The sequence below is a fragment of the Triturus cristatus genome, chromosome 4_2 (assembly GCF_964204655.1).
Source record: "Triturus cristatus chromosome 4_2, aTriCri1.1, whole genome shotgun sequence".
Lineage (NCBI taxonomy): Eukaryota > Metazoa > Chordata > Amphibia > Caudata > Salamandridae > Triturus > Triturus cristatus.
In genome coordinates, this window is record NC_140586.1 from 671,365,788 (window position 1) to 671,392,893 (window position 27,106).

The window sequence follows — 27,106 nt, forward strand, 5'->3', positions numbered from 1 at the left end:
TGCCAACATCGCCAGAGTCCTTGGGGCCTATGAATAAGCCCAGGGACAAATGGGCCAGGCTCTGGAAGATTCCCGTGAGCTCTGCCTGCTGCTGAAGTCCATAGACACCCGCATGGGCCAAATCCTGGACCTCTTGAGCCAGCTAGTGGCGGTTCTGAGAGACAGGCCGGCAGCCCAAACAACACCTCCACCTCCCTCCAGTGGCCCGCAGGATGACAGTTCCCCGATCTCCCCTGCGGCCACAGAGAGGGGGGAGTCCTCAGACCCCACTGGTCCCGCAGCAGAGGCGCTCCCTGCCAAATGATCATGGGGCGTCCAAAGAAAACTCGTGGCAAAGCACCAGCCAAACGCCAGTCAAGGAGCCAGCCATGATGGCACCCCTCTTCACTATTGCATTGACTTTTTTTACTGTCCTTCCCCACACTGCTCGGTAAATGGCATCCGTCTGTTGGACTGGGTCACCACATCAATGTGGTGACTACTCGAATGTCTTATCTTCAATCACTGACAACTCATTGATTCACTTCTCACCTTTTTGTATATATTTACTCCCCTGTCACATACACCCATTGTAAATAAAAACTCCTTACACACCTCTGTATTCGTGTCTGCTCCATGTTTATCACAGGATTTACAATGTTGACCATGATTACAATGTACCAGGAGCACAGATTGTTTGTAGGCAAGAAGAGGCTGAAGGGACCTTGGAAAACACAACAGAACAATATTCACTTGTTAGGCTGTGGCATCACAGCCATTACACAACACTTGTCATCAAGGCACTCATATCTGCACACATTACAATGAGCAACAGTACCTACATAGACATCCTGCAACTGTGCATAAGTAGCCTGTCACAGAAACATTAGCAGCCAGCACAGAGCCAACAACAGACAGCAGTCACAGAGCTATCCTAGGCCTTTTCACCAACAACAACATCAGCAGACAATTGCCCCGTTGTATGTTTCCACTCACCTTCAAGGGAAGTAGCGATTGATGAGCTGTTGACACAGGTCGACACCTTCCTCCTTTCCACTCTCCTCGTCACTGGACATGTGTGGGTTTGCAGGCGGGGGTATTGGCTGCTCATCAGCGTCCAGAAGCAGGGGGATCTCCTTGCACAAGGCCAGGTTGTGGAGCATGCAGCATGCAACTACAATCTGACACACCTTTTTTGGCGAGTACATCAGTGCACCTCCGGTCTTGTCAAGGCAATGAAATCCTGACTTCAGGACGACGTGTCCTCCCATGGGCATCATTGCAGCAGACTTCAGCCAGGGTCCTGGGATTCTGCAGTGGGCTCAGCAACCAAGGCCGGTTGGGAAATGCAGAGTCACCTGGGTGTGAGATGCACATACCGATTTTGTGATATAACTGTGGCAGAGGACAGCATGTCAAACATATAGCACGCTACTTGACTCTGCGTACTCACCCATAATCCATGCACGCTCTGGAAGCAGATTTGCCATCAGCTGTGGGATGAGCAATATGTTCAAATATATTTCGCTGCACCACGAATTTGTGCTGTACCAATAATGTGTTTGTATTATTTATAGACTCAAGCAACTGAAGAAGGGCCAGAAGGGCCCGAAATGCATTGGGCACAAGCATGAAATGGTTTCAAGCCTGAAATGGAATTTCTGTTATGTCATGAAAATTCTGGATTGTGATTTATGTGATTGTAACAGATTAAACGACGAAGATTATGTTTAGGACATATTTCATTTTGGTATAACGCAATGTTGTTAATGAGTAATAACTGAGGATTAAGTTTGTTATGTGAAAGGGCATTAAGGGAATACTAGGAAGCAAAAGCATTACAGATACAGTGCACAGAGGTCAAGAAGAAGTACTTGAAGGACCAATATATAGCAGCCATATCGTGGTAACGACCACCTGGCCCCTGCCGTGTGTCACCGCCAATGACCCCCGCAATCGCAGTAGTGATATACACATTGTGAAATGGCAGTTGGCATGCTCTGCCACCCAAATCACAGTCTTTGGCACCAATGTATAGCAGCCATATCGCGGTAGTGACCGCCTGGTCCCTGTGGTGTGTCACCACCAATGCCCACTGCAATCGCGGTAGTGATATACACATTGTAAAATGGCGGTTGGCATGCTCCGCTACCCAAATCACGGTCATTGGCACCAATGTATAGCAGCTATATTGCGGTAGCGACGGCCTGGCCCCTGCGGTGTGTCACAGCCAATGCCAAAGCCCTTACAGCCAATGGGAACCGCAATCGAGGTAGCCTAATGCATTTTTTTAAAATAGCGCTAGGCATGCTCCGCCACTGCGGGGTCATTGGATGCAATTGATAGATGGATGATCGCGGTAACCACTGCCTGGCACCTGTGGTGTATCACCGCCAATGCCCAAGCCCTTACAGCCAATGGAAACCGCAATCGCTGTGGCCTAATGCATTTTTCAACATAGAGGTAGGTGTGCTCTGCCACCGCGGGGCCAATCATTGGATGCAATTGAAAGATGCATGATCGCGGTAGCGACTGCCTGGCCCCTGCTGTTTGTCACCACCAATGCACATGCCCTTACTGCCAAAGGGAATGGCAATCGCGGTAGCCTAATGCATTTTTTTAAATTGCGGTAGGCGTGCTCCGCCACCTCGGTGACACTGCAAGTTTGGTAAGCTGGAGTCATGACAGAAATTGCCTGTGCTATTGGAAGTGTGGGTCCACAGGCTCATCTGTCACATTACCAAGAGTTTCCGTCCAGAGGGTACTGATAGAAGTGTGTCTGACTTAATATTGCCACCATGGATATGTCAGCATTATGCACAAGAGTGAAATACCAGAGGGTGACAATCTTGGTGGAAATTCACTTGCTGTACTGTTGAAACGTCACCCTTCCATTTTCATCATTATGTGTACTGACTTGCATGTGTAGGCGCTGTTTGCCCTCTCATATTGTCCCTTCATGTGACATTTCTAATGCCCCATGTTAAACCTCAGTGTGAGCCACCCTCGCCTGCACAGTCACTGCCCAATTTGACAAGGACCCATCACTGAATGGACAGAGTGAGGCATGTGGGTTGTCTGCTACCCTATCCATCAAAGGCTATCTCAGGCCTGTGTATTGCACAAGACAGGCATTGTTCGAAGGGTGTGTGATTGTGAGATCATGTCTCTAAATGTGACTTCCATGACACAGTGAGCCATTCACAGTGCAAGGACATTGAGGGGTGTGCAGTGTTGGACACAGTGAGTTTGCCCCGCCACATCATTTCCAATGTAATGTATGTCTTGCTCACTCACAAAATGGATAGCAGATGTGGGCGTCCTTCACATTGCTTTCTGTGCTGGCATTCTGCATGTGTATGAGATGTCCAGGTACTGTGTCCATCTTCATACCTGCATGCATTTTGGAATGATTATCCCATGCCTATGTACTACGTGTCATGCTGTATTGTCTCTGCTAAACATGTCTGTGAAGTTATGGCGAGTTTGTGCATGATCCTGTACTGAGCAAAAACGTGGCAGAGATTACGCTGGGGATGCTCCCTCAGACTGGCAGGTTGGCACGCCGGAGCACGACACCACAACTGGCACGCATCGTGGCAGTACACAGCCAGAGCTGGATGCACGTTTGAAGGACCATCAACAGCAAGCTGGGGGTGAGTATTCTTGGAAGGGTGACTTTGGTAGTGAGTGACTGCATGCATTCCAAGCCTGAGCCAGTGCTGAGCTCTGTGATGTTGCTAGTGTGATGCAATGGCTTGTAAGTGGCCTCTGTGTTGGGTGCAGCTGTCATGCATTATCGCTACATGTACTTTCTCATGTCATTGATGTAATGGCCCTTGACGTTGCATTCTGAGTTGTGGCCTTATGGCATCGGCTGCATTGGGGGAGTCAGGGACATCCCATGGCAGTTAACGGAAGTGTGCCTCATCTGAGTGTGCTATCATCAATGTGTGCAGTGCCTCACCTCAAAATTGTGAGGACCACACATCTGACACCAATGTGCAACTGTAGTTGTGCCCCAAAGTACGACATGGTGAATTGCATGAGCGAATGGCCATTGCGAACGGATGTTTTGGAGTCTATATCTGTTGTTGTCCCCTTATGGTGCCTCCATATGTGACTGTGACAAGATATCTGGAGGTACATCTGTTCCCCCCTCAGGGCCCTAGGTATGCTCAGAGGGATCTGAAGGTCTGGTTACACGGAGGCACAGGCAGGCTATTTGGCTGTTTGGCCATCACATGGGTCACTTATGCCAAGTTTGCATGATACCATGCAATTTTTGACTTTGGAATTAAGGTTGCATAATGTGACTGCACAGGGTGGTGTGCACCATGGGGGTATCATCATCTTGTTTTTTGTTTTGCTTGCATATGATGTTTGTGTGAATGGCACTAAACTGAACCTACGTCTCTGTCTCTTGCAGCATCTACCATGGGCACAGAAGGACAGGGGATGACACCTGTGGTGAGGCATCAGGCACAACTGTTACACACGAGCACACTGACACTGATGTGACCAGCGCCTCGGAGGGGGACAGGAGTCTGCTTGAGGAATCACAGCCAGAGACACCAACCTCAATGTCATCTGACGCCAGCAGTGACTCCTCTATGTTGGCGGGCACAGGGAACGGGAACTCTGCCTCCTCTTCCACCACTCAGCATCCAGTGCCCACCCTCCCAGCTACTTCCACTAGTGCTGCACGTGCTCGCACCTGTAAGAAGGGAAGAGTGTCCTTCCCCCAGGCACTGCTGCCCCTGTCTCCCCTGCTGCCCTCAGTGTTGAGGCTGTGGACTTTTTGCACAAGCTGTGTGTGGGTCAGACAACTCTCCTGAATGCCTTCTTAGACCATGACAAGAAGTTGGCACAGGTAGTTGCCTTCATGGAGGGCATTCATTCAGACGTGGGTGGGCTACACGGGACTGTCCAGTCTTTGTCCTCCACAGTGATGGCAGCCATTCAGCTGTCACAGGCGCAGAGTTCAGCTCCAGTCTCTTTGGCTCATCTGACGAGAGTGACCACCCACCACAGACCTCGGGCTCAAGATACACCACACGCAGCACACAACAGCAGCTGCCCAAGCAAATAAACCAAAGTCACCCCAGAGCGCAAAGGCAAAAGCCCTTAGGTGACACCCAGGGAAATCAAGCCAAGAAGCAGGCCTCAGGCTCACATGCCTCAAAGGCATCCCCAGGCAAGTACACTCATGTCCCAAAAGCATTTCGCAAAGAAAAGCAGACAGTTACCGTGCCTGCTGTGAAGCTGGTGCCTGCTAAGAGTCCACAGAAAAAGCCCTCTAAGGCAGATTCACCCACAACCTCAACTCCCATCCACACCCCTGTGAAGCAGGTAAAGGAGGGCACTGTAGGGGGTTCACCTGGTCAACAGGGGATAGAGGGGAATAGGCAAGGCCAGGCCAAGCGTACCGCCAGATCCAGCAGGTCCCCAGAGGGAAGGCCACCGGCTGCACCTGATGCAGCATTGGTGGAGAGTGTGACTGTTGTGTCTGCCCCACCTCCCACTCCTACCAAGACAATCCTTACCTATCAAATCCCCAAGAAGTGGAAGGGCATCCCTCCACAATCTCCCACCCCCATTGTGTCTCACGGCAGCATGTCTCCGCCTCCACGGGCCACAACACCACCCGGTCCAAGCAGCCCTCTGGCTCCCAAAGCCACTGATGCCTCTACCTCAGCTGGTCCTCTCTCTCCCAGGTCCAGTCCTACAGTTGGCCCCGACACTCAGCCACCTCCCAGTCCGAGGCAAAGATCCCCTGTCTCTCCCACAGCGGTGCCTGAACTGCCCAGTGTTATCCCCCTAGCTGTGTTGCTGACCATGGCAGTGTACAGTCTCACCCATTCCCTGTGCAGGCTCTAATGCACACATGTGCCTACTTTGAAGTATGTAATGGCCACTGGCCTTGCTGTTTAATATCGTGTTTGCCCATTCCCTGTGCGGGTTCTCATGTACCTACTTTGCATTGTGTACTGGTCACTGGCCTTGCTGTTTATTACTGTGTTTGCCCATTCCCTGTGCAGGTTCTCATGTACCTACTCTGCACTTTGTACTGTCCACTGGCCTTCCTGTTCATCATTTTAGATGGCCATTCCCTGTGCAGGTTCTCATGCACACATGTGCCTACTTTGAACTGTGGACTGGCCACTAGTCTTGCTATTGTCTACTTTTAATGCCTATCTGTGCAATATGTAATAAAAACTGTTACACCCGTTGTCTGCTTTGTCAGTGTCCTTGCTAAATAAAGGGTTATATGTGTGGGTATGGTTTAATGTGACACAATCTCTGTATGTCACTGAAACATTGCCAATGGCTTGTTTCACTTTTTCTGGGGTTAGCAGAGGTAACAGGCCCTTCAGTTCTTCTTGACTCTGAGGCTTGGAGGTGCAATGATGGTTGTTTGTGATGACCTACTGTTATCCTAATCATTCTATGGTCAGGTTTGTTAAATTGTACACATGTCATGTTTGGATGCACTGCCAGCACAGAGGGGGATTCTATGCACAGGATTGTAGGCTGGCTGGCCAGGGTCCATTATGGCTGTGTGATCTTTCTTGATGTGTGAACAGCAGTGTTGGTGTATGGTCATCTTGTGACGGCCTGTCATCCTAGTCACATGTGTATATTTCAATGAGTGCACTTGGGTGGTCATAGTGTGCTGTGTGAAGGGGTTGACTGGGTCTGTAGTGTTTATGTGTGTGTGCCCCTGCAATGACAACTGCACACGTGTCACCCAGGGGCTCAGTGCCTGTTAGTTTGATTTGTCAGCTCTGTGCTTGTGATTGTGTGCACATGTGGAAGTTGTAGGTTGGGCACTGTGCAGTATGTTGGTGTGTCCTTGCACTCCTGGGGGATACCTACTTGTTGTTGCTGCCAGTTGTGAGTATGCAGAGTGTGTGAATGGCAAGTCTGTGTTGTGTTTTGTTGTTCAACCATGTGTCTTGTCACTGTTTGTGCTCACTGTGCAGACCTACTCAGCCACACTGACATTGTGGGTGTGTTTTCTCGTGCATTGCTGTCACTTGAGCCATTTTTGGCTCCAGTATGCTATGTGGAGTTATACCATTCCCTATCTGTGCTTTTGATGCCTACCCATTGTGAGTCACTCCTCCATGTATTTGTGTATAGTACACTCCTGACCTGTCCATTACTGACGTACATACCACTTCACTCTCATGTCAGCTATCCCCTTGGTTTGCCAGTGTGTGTGCCTCCCCACCACTTAATTTGTTACTATGCTTTGTGGATCTGATCTGTGCCAGGACCAATGTGCCACTGAGGACAGTTTCCGAATTAGTTATGTGTGATTTTCCTGTACTTGTTTGCAGTCAGGGTTGCTCATGTGCAGTGCAACTGTTTGTGCTGCACAGTCCTCTGGTCATGTTGTTTGCACCTGGATGTCCCTGAGTTGTGCATCTGTGGGTGTTGGGTTAGCTGTATGTGTGTTTGCTGAGGTACTGCTACCCTTCCTGAGTGTGATGTTGCCTGTGTGCTGTGCTGATTTGTGTTGTGGGGGCTCATGGTGTGGCACTCAGATATGTGTGCTACTGGTTTGGTTGGTGTACACACACTGCTTGTTGTGCATGCAGTGCTGTGAATGTATGTTGCCTTGTACTTGCCTGGTATGCATCCCTTGATGTCCTGCTGAGTTTGCAATGTGAGGGATTGGCATGTGCATCTGTTGTGTGTTTGATATGGTTGTATGCAGTGTTTGGCCTGTGTTGGCTCTTTCAGCTGACAAATGTGTGATGTTCTATTTGCATGTCATTGTGTGTGAGTTGTTTGTACATTGTGATACATTCAGATGTGTGTTGCAAGTGTAATGTGCATAACTTGTGTGTATGTCACATGCAGTTAGGAGGATTCATGTTCCTAAGCTTGTTTTGAGTGCTCCTTATTGGTTTGTCCACCTATGTTTGTCCTGTCACTTGTTAGGATTGTGCATGTGCATGCATGTGGTACACTATGACATCATGTTGATGTGATGGGTGGTGTGGTATGCCTGTCTGTGTTAGCTTATATTCCCAGTTTGTGTCTATGATTGTTTTGAGATGATGCACTTCTTGTTTGTGATGGGGTATGGTGTCTGTGCATTGGTCCTGATGGACAATGTTGTGTACTCTTTTTCTGTCTGGGGTCCCATTGCCTTTCCACTGTTTGACTGGCCATAAGGGGGCTTGTTTGTACATTGTGATACATTCAGATGTGTGTTGCAAGTGTAATGTGCATTACTTGTGTGTATGTCACATGCAGTTAGGAGGATTCTTGTTCCTAAGCTTGTTTTGAGTACTCCTTGGTGGTTTGTCCACCTATTTTTGTCCTGTCATCTGTCAGGATTGTGCATGTGCATGCATGTGGTACACTATGAATGAATGAATGAATGAATGAATGAATATAAATTTTATAAAGCGCGAACTTAGCCCAGGGGCGTCAAGGCGCTGCGGAACCGGATCATGGTAAGAGATATCAGACGGTGAAGCACTAAAGATTCACATTGGACACAGCAATCGGACAGGTGAAAAGCCAGGTTTTCAAGGACTTCTGAAAGACCAGATGGGACTCCAGGGAAGAAACAGTGGAAGGGAGGGAATTCCACAGGTTGGCCCCTATCAGCGAGAAGGCCCTCCCCCCCCCCATCTGGCTCTTCTGACTCTAGGAACAATGACCTGGTTCTTATTTCCAGATCTGAGGCCCCTGCCAGGACAGTATCTTTGAAACATTTTATTGATGTCTTCTGACCCCTTTTTGTGAACAGCCTTGTGGACCAGACACAAGGCTTTAAACACAATTCTCCTCCCCAATGGGAGCCAATGCAGGCTCCTAATAGTGGCAGATACTGAATGGAATTTAGGGAGGTCCATCACCAGCCTGGCGGCAGCATTCTGCACTAGTTGGAGTCGATGCAGGAGTCCTTTATTGATCCCCAAGTAAAGAGCATTGCAGTAGTCCAACCTGGACACCACAAGGGCCAGCACTACCTGTTTGCGGGCAGAAAGGGGCAAAAAACTGAAAATCTTCCTAAGTGTCCGTATCATCCCAAAGCAGGTAGCAGCTGTCCTATTTATTTGAGAACCCAGAGAGAGCATGGAGTCCATAATAATGCCTAAATTCTTGGCAGTTGGACAGGGGCTGGGGCAAGAACCGAGCGAATCAGGCCACCAGGCCTCTGACCAAATATCAATCTTGCCACCGAAAATAAGGACCTCCATTTTATCCCCATTGAGTCTCAAAGAGTTATCCACCATCCACGCAGCCACCGCTCGCATGCAGTTTTTAAAATTAAGTGCTGAGGCAGAGACACTCTCGGTGATGGAAATCAAAATCTGAGTGTCATCGGCGTAGGAAAGCACTTCCAGGCCGAAAGACCTTACCACAGCAGCGAGCGGTGCCACATAGATATTGAAAAGAGTGGGACTCAAAGAGGATCCCTGAGGAACTCCACAAGACAGTTGTATCGGGGCAGAAAGATATTGGCCCATCTTAATTCTTTGCAATCGGTTTAAAAGGAACGAGGAGAGCAAATTAAATGCAGCATCCTCTATCCCGAAGCCTTCCCAGCAGTCTACCAGGAGAGATGGTGTGAAAAGCTGCCGTCAGATCCAGGAGGATTAGTAGGGTAGAATGACCAGCATCAACCTGTTGTCGGATGTTATCAAAGACAATGGTTAAGGCCGTCTCCGTACTGTGTTCACTCCTGAACCCATGCTGTGACCCATCAAGTAATTGATGTTCCTTCAGGTAGAAGCTGAGATGGCAGTTAAGATGTTTTTCCAGGATCTTGGCTGGAACAGGCAATAGAGAAATGGGCCGAAGGTTTTTTCATTCTGTAGGATCCAGAGAGGCCTTTTTAAGCAAGGGTTTTACCACCGCTGTTTTCCATATGGCGGGAACCTGGCCAGAGGAAATAACAGTATTAATGATGGTAGTCAGGGGAGGTACAATGGCATCCCTCCCTAGTTTTAGAATCGTAAGAGGACAGGATTCAAGGGGGGAGCCAGATCTAATCCCACTTAACAACCGCTCAGTCTCCTCTTGAGAGATAGGGGGAAAAAATGACACCATGTTGACGTGATGAGTGGTGTGGTATGTCTGTCTGTGTTAGCTTATTGTCCCATTGATCCCAGTTTGTGTCCATGATTGTTTTGAGATGATGCACTTCTTGTTTGTGTTGGGGTATGGTGTCTGTGCATTGGTCCTGATGGACAATGTTGTGTACTCCTGTTCTGTCTGGGGTCCCATTGCCTTTCCACTATTTGACTGGCCATATGTGGGCTTGTTGTACTTCTGTGTATTTTGTTTGTGAGGTTTGTGTTTGGATATTGTTTTTGTGCCAGCATTGGTTCAGGCATCCCTGATCCCTGAGTGTGTGTGTGATGTTTGTGGATGCACCCCAGGGAGTGTGATTGTTTGTTAGTGTACTCCCAGGACATTATTTGCACCATTCTGTGTGTTTAACGCTGGTGTTGAGTGGTGCAGGTCTGAGGTGGGCGGAGGAGAAGAATCCAACTTGTGTTTGACAGTCAGGGAGTGTGACAATAGCCATGTGTGTTGTGCTGATGACATACACCTGTCAAGTAAGTTGTGACAGATGTGTGGCTGATCACTGTTTGACTTCAGACACTTCCTACCATCCCTGTGCCTGTGTATAGCTTGTCTTTCTGTCTCTCTGAGTTGTTGCACAGAGGTCACTGTGGTTTAATTCCACTCACTGTGCCAGTCATGTCTGATGTGATAGCCTAAGGGTGTTGTGATCTGTTCCTTCTCTTGCATGTGATGTACACATGCTTTGTGGCTTGCTCCATGGCTTTCCATCACTGTCCACCTCACTTTTGGCTAGCCCATTTATTGTCCTCTATTGCAGCTGACATCTGGTATGTGTATGCGGCTGTGTGTCAGTGTGGGGTGTGTCTGAGTGACTTGACAGGCAGTGTGGACAATTCAGTGGATGTTCATATGCAGTGTGAGTGTTCATTTTGTGATTGGACACAGTTTGCTTGACATGAGTGGAGGGTAGGTGTGTCGAGTAGGGTTGCCCTGGCCCTCAGCATCTGTGCATCATGTTCTTCTTCAGCCCCACCTTCTGAGACAGGCTCCCTGGTTGTTTGGTGTGTGTGGTGCAGTGTCTGGCTACACCTGGGTGGTTAATTGTGCAGGGGGGCACAGGAAGGGCACACAGCATGTCCCCTAATGGGTGTGGGGGCCTAGTGTGTGAAGGGTGGGCCTAGCGTGTGAAGGGTGGAGATGCGGCCCTATGATCTTTGTGGACTACCCATGCCTATCGCTGGCAATGCCTACTACATTGAGCGCATGTTTTTCTGTGTCTGCACCGCTGTGGTGACATGACAGGGAGATTGCTGTGATTTTGCGGTTGATTGGTGACCTGGATAGGGAGGGGTTATTTTATGACAGGTAGGACATGTGTGGGTACACTTGTGGATGTGTTTCTGTCCCCACCAGTGCGTCTGGTGTGGACAGCAACCATATTTCAGCCCATGAGTTGTGTGTTGTGGTTGTGTGTGGAGTTGTGTGATTGCGTACCTGCGGCGTTGTCCGCAACGAGGGATTACTTGCTGGTAGTGGATCAGGTACAGCACCGGAAAGGCGTGTAAAGCTGAAGCCATTGCGGTCGGTACCGGGTGGAGGGGACCAGGAGTCTGGTTTCGCGCTCAGCTGTCGTGCTTCTGCCGTCTCTGTTTGGGTGGTTTCTCTGCTGCAGTGTCACAGGCTGTTTGGGGCATCGTGATTTGTATGGCAGTCGGAAAGTCATTCCGCATGCCCGTGGGTCTCTATTGGCTCCCACCGCCCAGGTGGCGTGAGCATTTTTATGGCAGTTCACGTCGCACCGCGGCGGACGAGAAATGGGCTATGTTTGCCCATTGTAATATGGCGGATGTGAGGACCGCTGCTGGAGTGCGGAAAATGACATTTTCCGCCACCGCCAGCACTGCGGAGGTGCCTCCCCCGTCATCATAATGAGCCCCTTATCTATTTATTTATTTATTCTGCTTTATATTTTTAATAACTACAATAAAAATATTTACAATACTATTAATGTGTCTGTTGATTGTTTTATTAAATATTATTATTTTTAATTTATTCTTTACTGCTACAGATTTTCTCTATCTATTTATGCATCCATATGTTGTACAATTATGCTCCATTAACTTTTATAAATACCCTAGGTAACTTTTAAAAGATTTTGATTTTCAAAAATTGAAGTTTAAAATTATTAAAGATTTTTTAAATTATAAATTATATTTTTTCCTTTACATAAATTCACCTCTACCCAAACTCTCCCTGAATGTATCTGCATATTACCTTAAAAAAACTTTTTATAATTAATTTAAAAGTTTAACAATTAAAAAACGTATAAACTAAGTAATACGTACTACTAAAATGTCTGAGTATTAATACACTCCCCAACCCAATACCCCTGTTTCCCTTGCACCCCATCCCAGAGGATAGGCACAATTTTTTTAAAAAATATTCTTACTTTAAATTATTTTATAATTAACTAATAGGAAATCTAAATATCAATTAATACTCTAGAATGTTGAAACATTACCTGAGTATTAATCCGCTCCCCCACCCAAAACACCTATTTCCCAGATTTTTGATTCCAAAGACTTTTTCATTACATTTCTTTTACATTCATTTTAAAATTATCTAGTAGTAAAAGTATATTTCTATTAATTCCCAAGTATTAATATTAATACATGAGTATTAATATATTCTCCCACCAAACCCCATTTTTAACATAAATCCATCCCCAAATTATAGAAGACTAAACAGTTTACAAATGTATAAATGAAAATAATATAAAATATTTCTATAAATATAAATTAAAATAAATGTATATACATTTAAAAAATATGACCGGGGTATTAAAACACTCCCGCACCCAAAATCCCTACTTCCCATACATCCCATCCCAGAGACTATGTGCCAAAGATTTTTTAAATAATTTTAAAAAATTAATTAAAAAAATGTATTTGACTACAACTAAATATCATTAAATTCTCAAGTATTAAAATTATTACATGTGTATTAATACATTCCCTCACCCAAAATCCCTATTTCCCATACATCCTGTCCCAGGGAAAAAATGGAAAGCAACTGTATTATATTTTAATTTATTAGATTAAATTATAGATTTGTATTCTTGTTTTGTATGAATTAACTCCTAAAATAATTCATTAATAAAATTCAAATTTTGTTTTTTAAAAACCTGAGCATTAATACACTACACAACCCAAACCTATACAATTTAAATACACACTATGCTATATTTTTTAAACTACTTAAAAAATAGTTTTAAAACTATGTAAAAATGTGTAAAATAATACTGTTTTTATTAACTTTTACTTTCCTATTAAAAAATCTAAAAAATTATCAATAATTACTTACCTCAATTACAACTATTACTTACCTTACAATGCGCTGTAAGGACATGCGTTGTAATCGCATGCAATGCAATGTCACCTGCGTTGTAAAAGCAGCGTTGTAAAGGCATTACAATGTAATGCCTGCATTGTAATGGACGTCTCCCGCTCTACACATGTGATTATAATGCACCCCTACAATTAAAATGGTATTTTGCCTACATCAAAGCTTTATGCCAAACACTTATTTCCTTTTCTCAAGATTTCTACAGAAGTCTATACTATGCTGACACCTTCTACGCTCCCTATCTAAAATTACTGATTAGATGATCCTTTAATCAATTTATGTTTAGAAGAGAGAAGGGGAGTTTCTTTATGGAACATCTATTTACTATACTTTGTTTCTGTATTGTTGTGGCTGCTACTATCCTGTATCTCATCCTATTACGGCTTAACCTACTGAGAAATTTCAGCTTACCAGCTGTATTGTTGTATCCTTTGAACATAATTTTATTATGCGTTTATCGTGGATTGATTATTATCCTAAAATAAATCCAATTAACCATAATTAGTGATTCCTGGTCATTAACGTAGGGTCACATTGGCTGCACAAGTCAGAAAGGTATCCTTGGTGTCGTGTCCTTTACAGCGCTTCAATTCAACCAACAAAGGTCCATATAACCAATGGGGAAAGTTATTTGACGACTTTACTAAAATATTGCGGTGTAAGTACCAGCTCGCTGTCACATCACATGAAGGAGTTCGGAGGAGGGCTCTTCCTGATGCTGGAAGCGGGAGCCAGAGCCGGCCTCCAAATGCATGAGTCTCATTGGCAATGAGTGAGACTTGAGGTCTCTGGCAATCAATGAAGAAGCACTTTCCATTATAAAATAGCCAGACTTACTGGCTCTGCCTATGATAGCTTTTTTGTGTTTGAGGCACTTACTTTATAGAGGCATAAGTTCATGAATCAAATCTAAATGACATGAAGCATGAAGTATTAAACAAAACCATACTTTAATCAAGATAGTTATGACATAAACACAGGTCAAATCTTTGGCATAAAATAGCTGCTTCAGGTGCCTCATCCCTTATCATATACACGTATAGTGCTGACAGTCTGTGTCTTCTATTGCTCAATCAGGTTAAGCTCCAAATTCTAATCAGTGCTCCCGTTATTATCTTTTTCTTTTATAACTTCTATGCGTCCTTTTATACTTGTTTAGTGATATTCAGGGCGGGGCGTGTTTTGAGCTTATTTTGACAAAATGTGTGCTTGTCCTCTGGTATCTTTTGTATTTGGGTTGAGCTGGTTTTGGAATTCAGCCCTGGCAGCAGCCGTGAGCTTGCTGCGTTAAGCACTCTGCATGCAGAATTTCAAGCCAGCTTTGGCAGTGTTCTCGTAATAGGGAATCTTCTTCAACAACTATGGAGCTGTCTGCTTTGTCCGCTGTAACTCTCCTTCTGCAGCAGGCGACCGTCGCAAACGTCCTGCTGTTTTTAGCAATCTTCCTCCTGGTTGCCGATTATGTGAAAAGGAGACCACCGAAGAATTTCCCCCCTGGACCCTTCTCCTGGCCCTTTATTGGATGTTTGCCGAGCTTTGACGTTCGGCAACTTGATGACGTAATGGGCAAGGTAAAGCTATGAAACAAATAAGAAGACTATTTGTAGGGGTCAGTGTTCGCATGTTTATGTCCCCGTGTTGTCAATTTAAATTATGGTACTTGTAGAACTGACTTTGAAAGTAAAAAGTGATGCCATGAAAATCAAAACATTAATGACTTGACTGCATGTTCGTGAGACGGGGTAACTCGATATGTCTGGAGGTATGTTGCTGTGTAAATTCCGGAGAATACCAATGGCGCTTCGATAATGCAAACGTTTATTTTTCAATGCCCTTTCAGGAACGGTGTGCACTAGTAACCGTGATAATGATTAGGACCGTAGCTTCAGGAAGGTGTTTGGGGTTTGACACGCCCCAAATAAATGCATTCTTGGGTTTTTAGTTAGGACTGGGGGTGCTGAGTAGGGTCTGCTGTCAGTGTTGCTGTTTCTCGTTCGTGGGTCAAAAGTAAAAGACAAAACCGGGATCTTTCGTGTACAACAGGAGAGAGACAGACAGAGGTAAACATCTGGAGACTGCATTTCGAAATGAATCTAGATAACCTGGAATCAGAGGCGCAACTAGAGCCAAATGTCGGGGGGGGGGGGGGGAGCAAAAATTTCGGGGGGGGGGGCGGGGGCTGAACTTTAAGCAATAGGCAGAGTGGAGCTGCAGGGGCTCTTAGAAGGGGTGAAACAACAGCGAGGCCTCATTGACATGCAAATGGTCTTTTAAAGACCTGTGAAGTGCTCGGGTGGGGCTGCTTTTTTGCCCGGGAAGGTGTCTCATCCCGGGCTGCCACACATGACGGGGGGGGGGGGGGGGGGGGCCTGAAGCCCTTTGAGGCCAATGGGTGTTGCGCGCCTGCCTGGAATCAATACAGGCTTCCTTGGTTGTCCAAGTTGTGTATTGCTACGAAAACATTATATTTCGCCGGGTCTCCTTTTTCTTTATTATAAGATATGAGAACATTTTTAAACACTTGAGCTCCGGATGTACACGCACCTTTTATGCTTGATTTAGTAGACTATAGCATTGTTCCATTTATAATTAGACTAGGCCATGTTTAGGGTTTACATAACGAATTGTCTCTTAGTTTGCTAATGGCAAGTTCAGGCATAAAATCTATCATATTTAAAAAATGTGATGCAATCTGATGTGCTAAGGTGAAACGTCTCCATAAGTTAAAGAAATACACTTTATATCTGAAGAGACTGCAGAATAATTTTATAATATGTTTGCTGCACGATATTCATGCCAAACGTTTTCATGGCTTGGCTCGTACACAAAGTCTCAGGGTTCCCGGCATACTACTGGCAAACAAACAAACACCAAAAAGGTGAATAGCTGAATTCTTGCAAAATAGTCTAAACAGTAACAATTGCTTGAGGTAGCGTTACACCCTATTGTTTTTTGCCCAAAGTACCACTAGACAGCAGCCTACCAAATGCAAATCAGTACTGACATTGTTCCTCAACGAAACAGTCCATCTCAAACTTTGATCATCTCACCCATCTGTCCTTTAGCCGACAGCTTTTTTAGTTGGGAAATTTGAGATTCACATCCCCAAGTCTTACTGACTCATATGACTTGCTATCTTGAATCCAGTGGCAAAGTGAGTAAGGGAGCCATGTCTGAGCATACCCTGCCAATGTAGGGCGAACAAAGCAAACACAAGGAGATGATGGATACAGCGCTGAAACCTTTCAGACACTCACCCCCAGTCACAGATCTGGGTTGAATCCATCATCCTTCTTAAGCTCACTTCGCCACCCCAGTTCAGACCCAGCCATATGAAAATCAATCTTGACCCTGTTCTTCAGGGGAACAGTCCAGCCCAAACTGCCAAGCCAGGTCTTCCCTGGACCGGAAACAATCATCCTGGGACCGGTTTTGGGGTAACACCCCTCATCGGCCTGGCTACCTTGAATCCAGTGGCAAAGGGAGCAAGGGACCCATGTCTGAGCATACCCTGCCAACATAGGGCGAACAAAGCAAACACAAGGAGATGATGGATGCAGCATTGAAACCTTTCAGACACTCACCGCCAGTCACAGATCTGGGTTGAATCCATCTTCCTTCTTTAGCTCACTTCGCACCCCAGTTCAGACCCAGTCATATGCAAATCAGTCATGACCCTGTTTCTCATGGGGACAGTCCAGCCCGAACTGCCAAGCCAGGTCTTCCCTGGACCAGAAACAAGCATCCTGGGAATGGTTTTGGGGTAACACCCCTCTTCAGCCAGGCTAGCTTGAATCCAGTGGTAAAGTGTGCAAGGGATCCACGTATGGGCATATCCTGCCAACTTAGGATGAACAAAGTAAACAGAAAGATGATGGATGGAGCACTGAAACTTTTCAGACACTCACACCCAGTCACAGACCTGGGTTGACTTCGTCATCGTTCTTTAGCTGACTTTGCCACCCGAGTTCAGACCCAGCCATAAGCAAATCAGTCTTGACCCTGTGCCTCAAGGGAACAGTTCAGCTCGAACTGCCAAGCAAGTTCTTCCCTGGTCTGGAAACAAGCATCCTGGGACCGGCTTCGGGGTAGCATCCCTCATCAGCTCCCCTGCTCCTCTGAGTCTCCAGGTCCAAGTCCTGACTTCGGTCGCAGTTCGCATTCCACTTTTTTAGTGTATGGTTTGGTCTCCCCCTGGAGACCACTGTATTTTATGCTCCCTTACCTTATTGCAATTGGAGTATTATTGTGTATTATTGGATATTTATGTTATATATAGAGAGAGACCAATGTGTTAGTGAGTCTTGTGTAATGAATATACATATTTTTATATATACACTGTGTGGTTCTTTTTTGTTCAACCTACACTATATGATTAACACTCCTTCAAGATAAGCCTGATGGCTGCTCTCCACAGCTCCCACTTTGGGAGCTTTGAAAGGTTATCAAAGACCACTAAAATCCCCATAAGGGTTGACTGGATTAGCATCACTTAAATAGGTGTGCACCATATACTAAGCCAGCCTCCTACGGTGTCCGCAGCCAGTTAGCCACCTGCCTAATTATTATACATTAGGCAAGGTGTTTTGCAACCCCCTGCTGCTTTTCGGGAAAGCAACCTTTTACTAAATAGGTCACATTGCAAAATTACAGGCACATCTTAAAAAGTTGGTGCACGATTTTGCACTCATTGTTTACGACCTGTTTGATAACACATTAGGCGCCCTTACTGTATCTTGAATCAAAAACATTTCCTGCCCTGACTAAAAATTATTCAGGTTTTGTCATTTGTGCTCGTTATTTGGAGCTCTTCCCAGATCCTGATATAAGAAATGCCATCCATAAGCATTTAATCTCAGATAAAAATGGAGATGTTTATCAATTGTATGCAAAATAATCAATACACAAATATCGAAATGCACAAATTCAAATTTTTTCAATATAATTTTCCAAAAATAAAATCTTCTTATATTTATAACAGGAATGACAAAAATATAGTGTCAAGAATATTGTGGAAGTAACTTTAAATATTACCTGAAACAAATGAAGAATAATCTACCTTAACGTGTTAACTGAAATATACAAAATAAACATAAAACGTCTTTTTAAATATATATTACCTACTGGCGGTCGCCAGTAGGTAGTTATAGTTAGGACCACGTTTCCATAGGAAAACCTCAACATTCTATTTTGAATAACTTTGGCGCCGGTCGACGAATCCTCGCGAATTTCTCAAAATAGGTGGGGCGCTACGCTCCGCTCCTACCCTGAAAGTCTCGGGGGGATCCGTCAAGCGGGGGCTGAGATAAAAGGGGGGTCCCAAAACGCGTTTTTCCCATGCATTTTTCCATAGGACCTTTAGAACGAGCTACAGCCCGAACGGCTGAACAGAATTACTCAAAATTTGGCAGAGAGGTAGTCCCTAGGTCAAGGAAGTGCCTTTTGTAGGTTTGGTGTAAATCTGTTCAGTAGATTCTGAGAAAATAGCCTTTAAATCAATATATATATCTGAGCCCGCTTACGGTACGCTTACCGTACGCTTACGGTAAGCGTACGGTGGCGTGCGCGAGCGCGATTCTGATTGGCTCTTAGATCTTAGTAAACATTCGAATCGGCCGAAACCAGGAAGCGGCGGCCGCCATTTTGTGTATTTCACTCTGGAAAAAAAAGAGTGAAAACAAGGAAAGGGGGCAATGAGGAGAGTTACAGACCCCCTAACATTTGTAAGGGGGTCAAAGAAGGACAGAAAAGTACAAAAAAAACATTTATTGATTTTAAAAAAAATCACGGGGTACGCGTACGGTAAGCTTACGGTAAGCGTACGGTAAAAAAAATAAAAATAAATAAATGAAAAGCAGATTTAAGAGTTTAGAAATTAGGGAGCTCTAAAAAGAGCTGTTGTGTTTATGAAGTCATTTTTTTAGTGGTACCTACAAGTAAGTACCGATGCAGAGTCTAAGGTTCAAGAGGAAGACTCTGTTCCCTTCATCATTGAAGTGCACACCATCTCCTCTATAAATGTCTTGCATGTCATAACGCAAGTTGTTGTGGTAAATGGCACCCATACCATAGTCACAGAGGAAAGCAGAAACAGATTTGTTGACGTGCTTTCTTGCTTTGTCAATCTGTGGACAGAAATGATTGGACCAGTTCCATTTTTGCCTTTGGCATATGTTGGAAAACACAAAGGCAGTTTTAGGGAAAAGTGTAAACAGTTGTGCAAAGGTGTCCTTCATAAGCATTTCCAGACCTACCCCAGTCAAAGTGCCTAGGTCATTGCCACCACAGTGCACTATTATGAGGTCAGGGTGTTGGATTTGAATGAAGGATTTCACCAATGGCATCAATTGGTGCCACTTTAACCCTCTCTGACCAATCCATTTAATGTCTACATTTGGCAAAGCAAGGTCTCTCACCATACCTGTTTTCTCTGCAAACTTTTCACTCCAGAAGACATAGCTGTGCCCTACAATCCACACTGTGAACATCTTCAAAGGAGAACTGGATGCACTCAGGAGGTGTCTTTCAGTAGAATGGCAATATGAAAAGAAAGACAGTTTGGAAATGGAGGCATACATATTTTTTTCAAAACAAAAAGAACTGATTGGCTGTTTCATACCATTCTAGAATAAAAACTAGGCTGTATGTGTAAATTAATAGAAGCATGTTTTGTATTGGTAAAAAAAAATGTGTAACCAAAGAACAGTACTATGGATTTGCTGTTAGGTTTGAAAAGTCAAGCACTCTTGCTCTGTGGAATTGAAACATTGTTTGGCGAACTTCTGACCTAACTCAACACAGCAGTGTTCCATGAGCTGTTGCTATGGTAGCAGGCAGAAGTCAAGTTGGGGGAAGGGTACTAGGCAGAAGTCAAGTTGGGGGAAGGGTACTTTTGGAAAAGGGTTGGTTTTCAACCAATAGAAATGTGTGATTACATTTGAAAAAAAGGGGGAAGCACTGAGATTTGAAACTTACAAGTATATGTGTGGAAAAATAGAGGGAAAGTTTGCCATTATCTGGTTCTGCTGAGAGGAGAGAGGTGAACACAACAGAGATCCTGGCTCTGATAATCTGCTGTTTGAGTGTCACATTTCTTTCACAACTAACTAATTTTAAAGGTGAGTTTACAGTTTGAGAGGGGATGTATGTGGTAACTTAAGAAATGAATAATAGAAATGGAAATTGTTTTTGTTGTAGTTACACATGGTGGTTTCATAATGTGTCAGTCTGTAAAAGTGATTTTCACTTGCCCCGAAAAAAAAAAGAGCAGTAAGTGTGCTTTCAAATTGGCAAAGAAATTTAGTTTTGGGACTAATGTGAAAACATGACTCTGTGTGCAGAGAGGAATTATAGGCAGAGATTTATTGCGTATTGCTCTGGTGATTTCACAGTTGCATTAGATGGAAAGGGGGAGCGAATTTTTGGGGGAAGAAGTAGAGTCTTAGCACACACCCATGTGCTTGCCATGTATAGTCATGCACAGTATTTACAAGCGAGTGGGGTTTTCAGGTTTCAGTCTGTAATGCAAATACATTCAGCATCACTAAGGCTGGTTGCCCTTGCTGGAGTGTAGGCAGTCACCGAGAATACACATGGTGGTGGTCTGAAAAAACAGTTTGGACATGTGCATTTAAATAAATCAAAAAAAGTGGTTTCATAATGTGTCAGTCTGTAAAAGTGATTTTCACTTGCGCCGAAAAAAAAAAGAGCAGCAAGTGTGCTTTCAAATTGGCAAAGAAATTTCGTTTTGGGACTAATGTGAAAACATGACTCTGTGTGCAGAGAGGAATTATAGGCAGAGATTTATTGCGTCTTGCTCTGGTGATTTCACAGTTGCATTAGATGGAAAGGGGGAGCGAATTTTTGGGGGAAGAAGCAGAGTCTTAGCACACACCCATGTGCTTGCCATGTATAGTCATGCACAGTATTTACAAGCGAGTGGGGTTTTCAGGTTTCAGTCTGTAATGCAAATACATTCAGCATCACTAAGGCTGGTTGCCCTTGCTGTAGTGTAGCAGTCTGGACATGGGCTTTTTAAAAAATCTGAAAAGTGGTTTCATAATGTGACAGTTTGTAAAAGTGATTTTCACTTGCCCAAAAAAAGAGCAGTTAGTGTGCATTCAAATTGGCATAGAAATTTCGTTTTGTGACTATTGTGAAAAGAAATGTAGTAATATATTTAAATACAATAAAGGAATTGTTACAGAGAATCGGTGAGATCTGTACAAATAAAACTTAAGAATTTTATTGGATTACCATTGGAAATTTAATCAAAAAAGAATTTTAAAATTACTATTTGGTCTAAAGGAAATGAAATCAGATGTATTTTGGAGTTATTTGAGATATAATATTGTGATTATACTTCTGAAACAAACATATCAGACGGTATTTTAAAGAAATAAGTATTGGTATTAGATGATATTTTTTTAGAATATTATGCATTTCTATAATGTTAAGTTTAAGTAAAAAAAGAATCAGGGCTTTTTTAATACAATCTTTGTGATTGTTATTTTTTTTTGCCCGCTGTAAAATGATGAATGCAATTGCTTTCACAATTTATAGTGAAATGCAATATATTCTGAAAACAGCAAAAATAAGGCAAAAATATTTTATGGAAAAAAATGTAAATATGTGTACTGTATTATAAAATGTTTTAAAAATATTAATACTTTTTTCTTTTTTTCCAGATAGATATAGAAAATTTTCGAAAACTACAAACATTTTTAAAACTATTTTTAAAAAAAACAAATGAATAAATATTTTTTCAGTGAGTATGGTAAGTCAATAATAATAATTGTAGTCTCTCAAGGACCTTGTAATGTGTTTATTGATTTTTAGTGTTTTTAAAAAAAAAAAAAAAAAAAGTACGCGCACCGTACGCGTACGGTAAAAAAAAATAAAAAAAAGTTTTTAAAAACATATGTAAAAAAAAGATGAAAGATAAGGTTGGCTCTTAAAAGAACCGTTGTGTTCATGCAGGGACAGAGGAAAGGAAGCATGGGAAAATTATTCAAAGCGACAAATGTGCTGATCTATTTTGTTGTTCACTAGGGAAACACTGGTCTCCCTATAGCAAATTAGATCTTGACAAAATGTGCATCGAATATCAACCTTCCGAAATCGAGGGTTGATTTCCAGAGGGCCAGCAAAAGGAGATTCTCCCCCCACAGATGAAGGGCTCACCTGACCTGCAGAAGAAGGAGTCAGCCCTGCAGATGATGGTTCAGGCTGAGCTGCTGTGGATGTACTGGCTTGTCTTTCTGAAGAGTTACCTCCAAAAAGATGACCATGTGTCCTTCTGTGTACATCCTGGAGGTGTCTCTTCATGGTGTGATTCCCAAAGAAATACTTCCTGTTAGGATTACCTCTAGAAAGTACACGCTTACACAGCTTACAAGTCACTAAGGGTGCATTTACCTTTTGCTGGCCTTCAGGAAAAGTAAAATAATCCCATACATAAGAGGGCTTTTGTTTCCTCGATCTCTGCCTCAAGACAGTGCTGCTAGTGCTAGCCTCACTCTCAGAAGAGCTCTGCTGTTCTGCCATCGTATCCCAAAGACAAACCAGCTCCTTCTCCCAAGGGATCACAAGCAGAAATTAGGGGAATGGGTGTGGTGTAGGAGAGTTCTAGAACTGAAAGTAGTTTCAACCAATCAAAAGTTGTGTTTCATGATCACATGACCTACCGTACGCTTACGGTACGCTTACGGTACGCTTACGGCAAAAGTGCGCATGCGCGTAAAAAAGACACGCGCTTGCGCGCATGCGCATAACAGTCACTCCCGGCACTTCCGCGTAACGTGCGCGTGTAGCGTACACGCGTACGCGTCCCACGCGGAGTACGCGCGGCTACGCAAATTGCGTAACTATACGCAAGCAGCGTAGGAAAATTACGGACATTGCGTAAACCGTACGCTTACCGTGAGCTTACGGTACGCGTACTAAAAAAATTAAAAAAAAATAGAAAACAAGTACTGCAAATAAATTTTACATGTTTATTTTAAAAAATATATAAAAAAAACATATTAAAGAATTTTAAAAATTTAATCATAGTCTTTATAAAAGGTAAGAAAATTAAAATAAAAATATGTTAGAAAAAATAGAAGAAAAAAAAAATTAGCATTTAAAAAACCTTGCAAATTCACTGAAAAAACCATGGGTTTCACACACGTTATAGTTAGGAATTAGCATTTAAAAAACCTTGCAAATTCACTGAAAAAACCATGGGTTTCACACACGTTATAGTTAGGAATTAGCATTTAAAAAACCTTAGAAATTCAGTGAAAAAACCATAGGTTTCACACACGTTATAGTTAGGAATTAGCATTTAAAAAACCTTAGAAATTCAGTGAAAAAACCATAGGTTTCACACATGTTATAGTTAGCTGGACATTTTACTCGTAAAAAACCAATGAAATTCCCCCGTTATAGTTAGTTCAGCTAACTATAACTCGCGCGCCCGCAATGAACTGCTGATGACGTCACATATTACATCACTCATGACATCACTGATGACATCTCAAATGACATCACTGATGACATCACTGATGACATCATCCTTGTGATAGAGTGGCAGACCTCCTCTTCCCCTAATAAAACCTTTGATACACACATTCAAAAATAGAGACTAAAATTTACAAAACAATGGACATACCAATAACAGTTACAACAACCTCTTCAGTAATTCTAAGATCCACATACACATCCACTCATTCACCAACAGTCCAATACAGTCACTCATACATGTACTCACTTATCATATGTACTCATACACCTATACATCCTGTTACACAATGCCACTCATCCATAGAGCTACTCACACACATAGTCACTCATGCTAATAAAGAATCAAACATACATATACAGTTATACACACACCACCACACTTACTTCTACGGAAACTTACACATACTTAGTCTTTTAAACAATCACTTATAGAAATACATACTTATTCATACAGGAACTCTTTCAATCTCTCACTCTCACATATACTCACATATATAAACCAATAGTCACATATACTAGTTTTAAACATATGTAGTTACTCATAAAGACACTATTGAGACAGTCATTCACTCACTAACACACCCATACACACACTAATCCGCCCATGCAGTCCTGCACACATGCTCTGTTCAACACATACAAACAGTGAGTCACTCATTCATGCACCTATGCACTACGTCATACCCCCCACCGAACCATGCAGACACTCAGACTGATACTCAAAAAACCAACTAATAACCTATATAGACACCCATGTAGCTACTCACCAACCCATGCAGCCACTTATACACAAAGTGAAAAAATGATACAGATATTTATATATTTAAACATTACTCACTAAGCCATGTATTCACTATGATACACTTAATCAGTCAGTTACATAATCAATTTTTCAAAAAGAAATCATCCATTTAGACAGTAATATACCCATTTATTCTTCCATCAACCTTGAGATATACATATATAAAACATATTTAATTTTCAGAAAAACACACATTCACTGGATGATGTCATCAGTGAGGTCATCAGTGATGTCATTTGAGATGTCATCAGTGATGTCATGAGTGATGTCACTGACCATGTCATGAGTGATGTAATATGTGACGTCATCAGCAGTTCATTGCGGGCGCGCGAGTTATAGTTAGCTGAACTAACTATAACGGGGGAATTTCATTGGTTTTTTACGAGTAAAATGTCCAGCTAACTATAACATGTGTGAAACCTATGGTTTTTTCACTGAATTTCTAAGGTTTTTTAAATGCTAATTCCTAACTATAACGTGTGTGAAACCTATGGTTTTTTTCACTGAATTTCTAAGGTTTTTTAAATGCTAATTCCTAACTATAACGTGTGTGAAACCCATGGTTTTTTCAGTGAATATATATATATGTGTGATCAAGCCCCCAGTGGGTGAAACGCGTCACGTCAGGTTTATGAGTTACCCCTTGTTGAATGACCCTTGGATTTTGGTGAATTCTTTGAAGATTCGAGTGCACGACTGGAACTCCGTTTCGTGATTTATAGATATAGATTTTATCTACTGGCGGTCGCCAGTAGATAGTTATAGTTAGGACCGTGTTTCCATAGGAAATCCGAAAATTCTATTTTGAATAACTTTGGCGCCGGTTGACGAATCCTCGCGAACTTTTCAAAACTAATGGAGCGCTCCGCTCAGCTCCTACCCTGAAAGTCTCGGGCTGATTCGTCAAGCGGGGGCTGAGAAAAAAGGGGGGTCCCAAAACGCGTTTTCCCCATGCATTTTCCCATAGGACCTTTAGTCGAAGGTACAGCCCGAACGGCTGAACAGAATTACTTGAAATTTGGCAAAGAGGTAGTCCTCTGGTCAGGCATGTGCCTTTTGCATGTATGGTGTTAATCTGTTCAGTAGTTCCTGAGAAAATTGTATTTAAAAGCACATAAATATCTATAAGCGCAAACGGTGCGCGCACCATAACGTGCGCGCACCATAACGTGCGCGAGCGTAATTCTGATTGGTGGTTACATGTCAGTCAACATTCGAATCGGTCGAAATCAGGAAGTGTCGGCCGCCATTTTGTGTGTTTTGTGTGTGACAGTGAAAAAGAAAGGTGGAGAACGTGAAAAGGGGGCAGGGTAGAGAGTTCCTGACCCCCTAGCCTTTATCAGGGGGTCCCTGAAGGACCCCGAAGGGTGAAAAAAACATTTTTTTTTTTCAAAAAATCGCGGGGTGCGCGCACGGTCAAAAACCTTAAAAAAAACATTTTAAACGAGCCATTCCATATTACAGGATACAGTCAATCTATAACTATATACATAGGTAGCTTATTGTAAGATAAATATATAAAAAATATAATAAAACATACATAACTTAGCATTTAAAAAACCTTACAAATTCACTTAAAAAACCATAGGTTTCACACACGTTATAGTTAGGAATTAGCATTTAAAAAACCTTGCAAATTCACTTAAAAAACCATAGGTTTCACACATGTTATAGTTAGCTGGACATTTCACTCGTAAAAACCATTGAAATTCCCCCGTTATAGTTAGTTCAGATAACTATAACTCGCGCGACCGCCACTCTATCACATGGATGATGTCATCAGTGATGTCATGAGTGATGCCACTGACCATGTCATGAGTGATGTAATATGTGACGTCATCAGCAGTGGATTGCGGGCGCGCAAGTTATAGTTATCTGAACTAACTATAACGGGGGAATTTCAATGGTTTTTTACGAGTGAAATGTCCAGCTAACTATAACATGTGTGAAACCTATGGTTTTTTAAGTGAATTTGCAAGGTTTTTTAAATGCTAATTCCTAACTATAACGTGTGTGAAACCTATGGTTTTTTAAGTGAATATAGATATATATAAATATTTACAAAACCATTATCAAAATGTTTTCAATTTTATAAAATTACAAAAAGTAATATTACCAGCAAAACTAATTTTAAAAGCCTATCTGAAAATATAATAAATAATTGAAGAACTATCATAATTATAAACAATTAAAATGAAAAAAAATTAAGAAATAAAAAAATTGGAAAATATACTAATAATTAACAAAATTAAAACATAAAAAACAAAATAACACTAAAATACATTAATATAAACAACATTTTACAAACACTACATAAATTATAAAGCTTGTAATATCCAATTTACTATTTCC

The 27,106-nt window shown here is 42.9% G+C and overlaps 1 protein-coding gene across 4 annotated transcripts in view; it reads left to right on the plus strand.

The window, feature by feature from the left end:
• Positions 1-14,664: 14,664 nt before the first annotated feature.
• LOC146834881 (cytochrome P450 2J2-like) overlaps positions 14,665-27,106 on the plus strand; it is a 377,005-nt gene continuing 364,563 nt past the window's right edge. For 3 of the 4 annotated variants that reach the window (XM_085602480.1, XM_085602478.1, XM_085602479.1), the window contains exon 1: positions 14,694-15,017. In XM_085602480.1, the coding sequence (XP_085458606.1) occupies positions 14,808-15,017 (210 nt within the window). In that variant the 5' untranslated portion in view covers positions 14,694-14,807. Of the gene's footprint in view, positions 15,018-27,106 lie in introns of all 4 variants that reach the window. The other variant, XM_085602481.1, reaches the window with a different exon arrangement.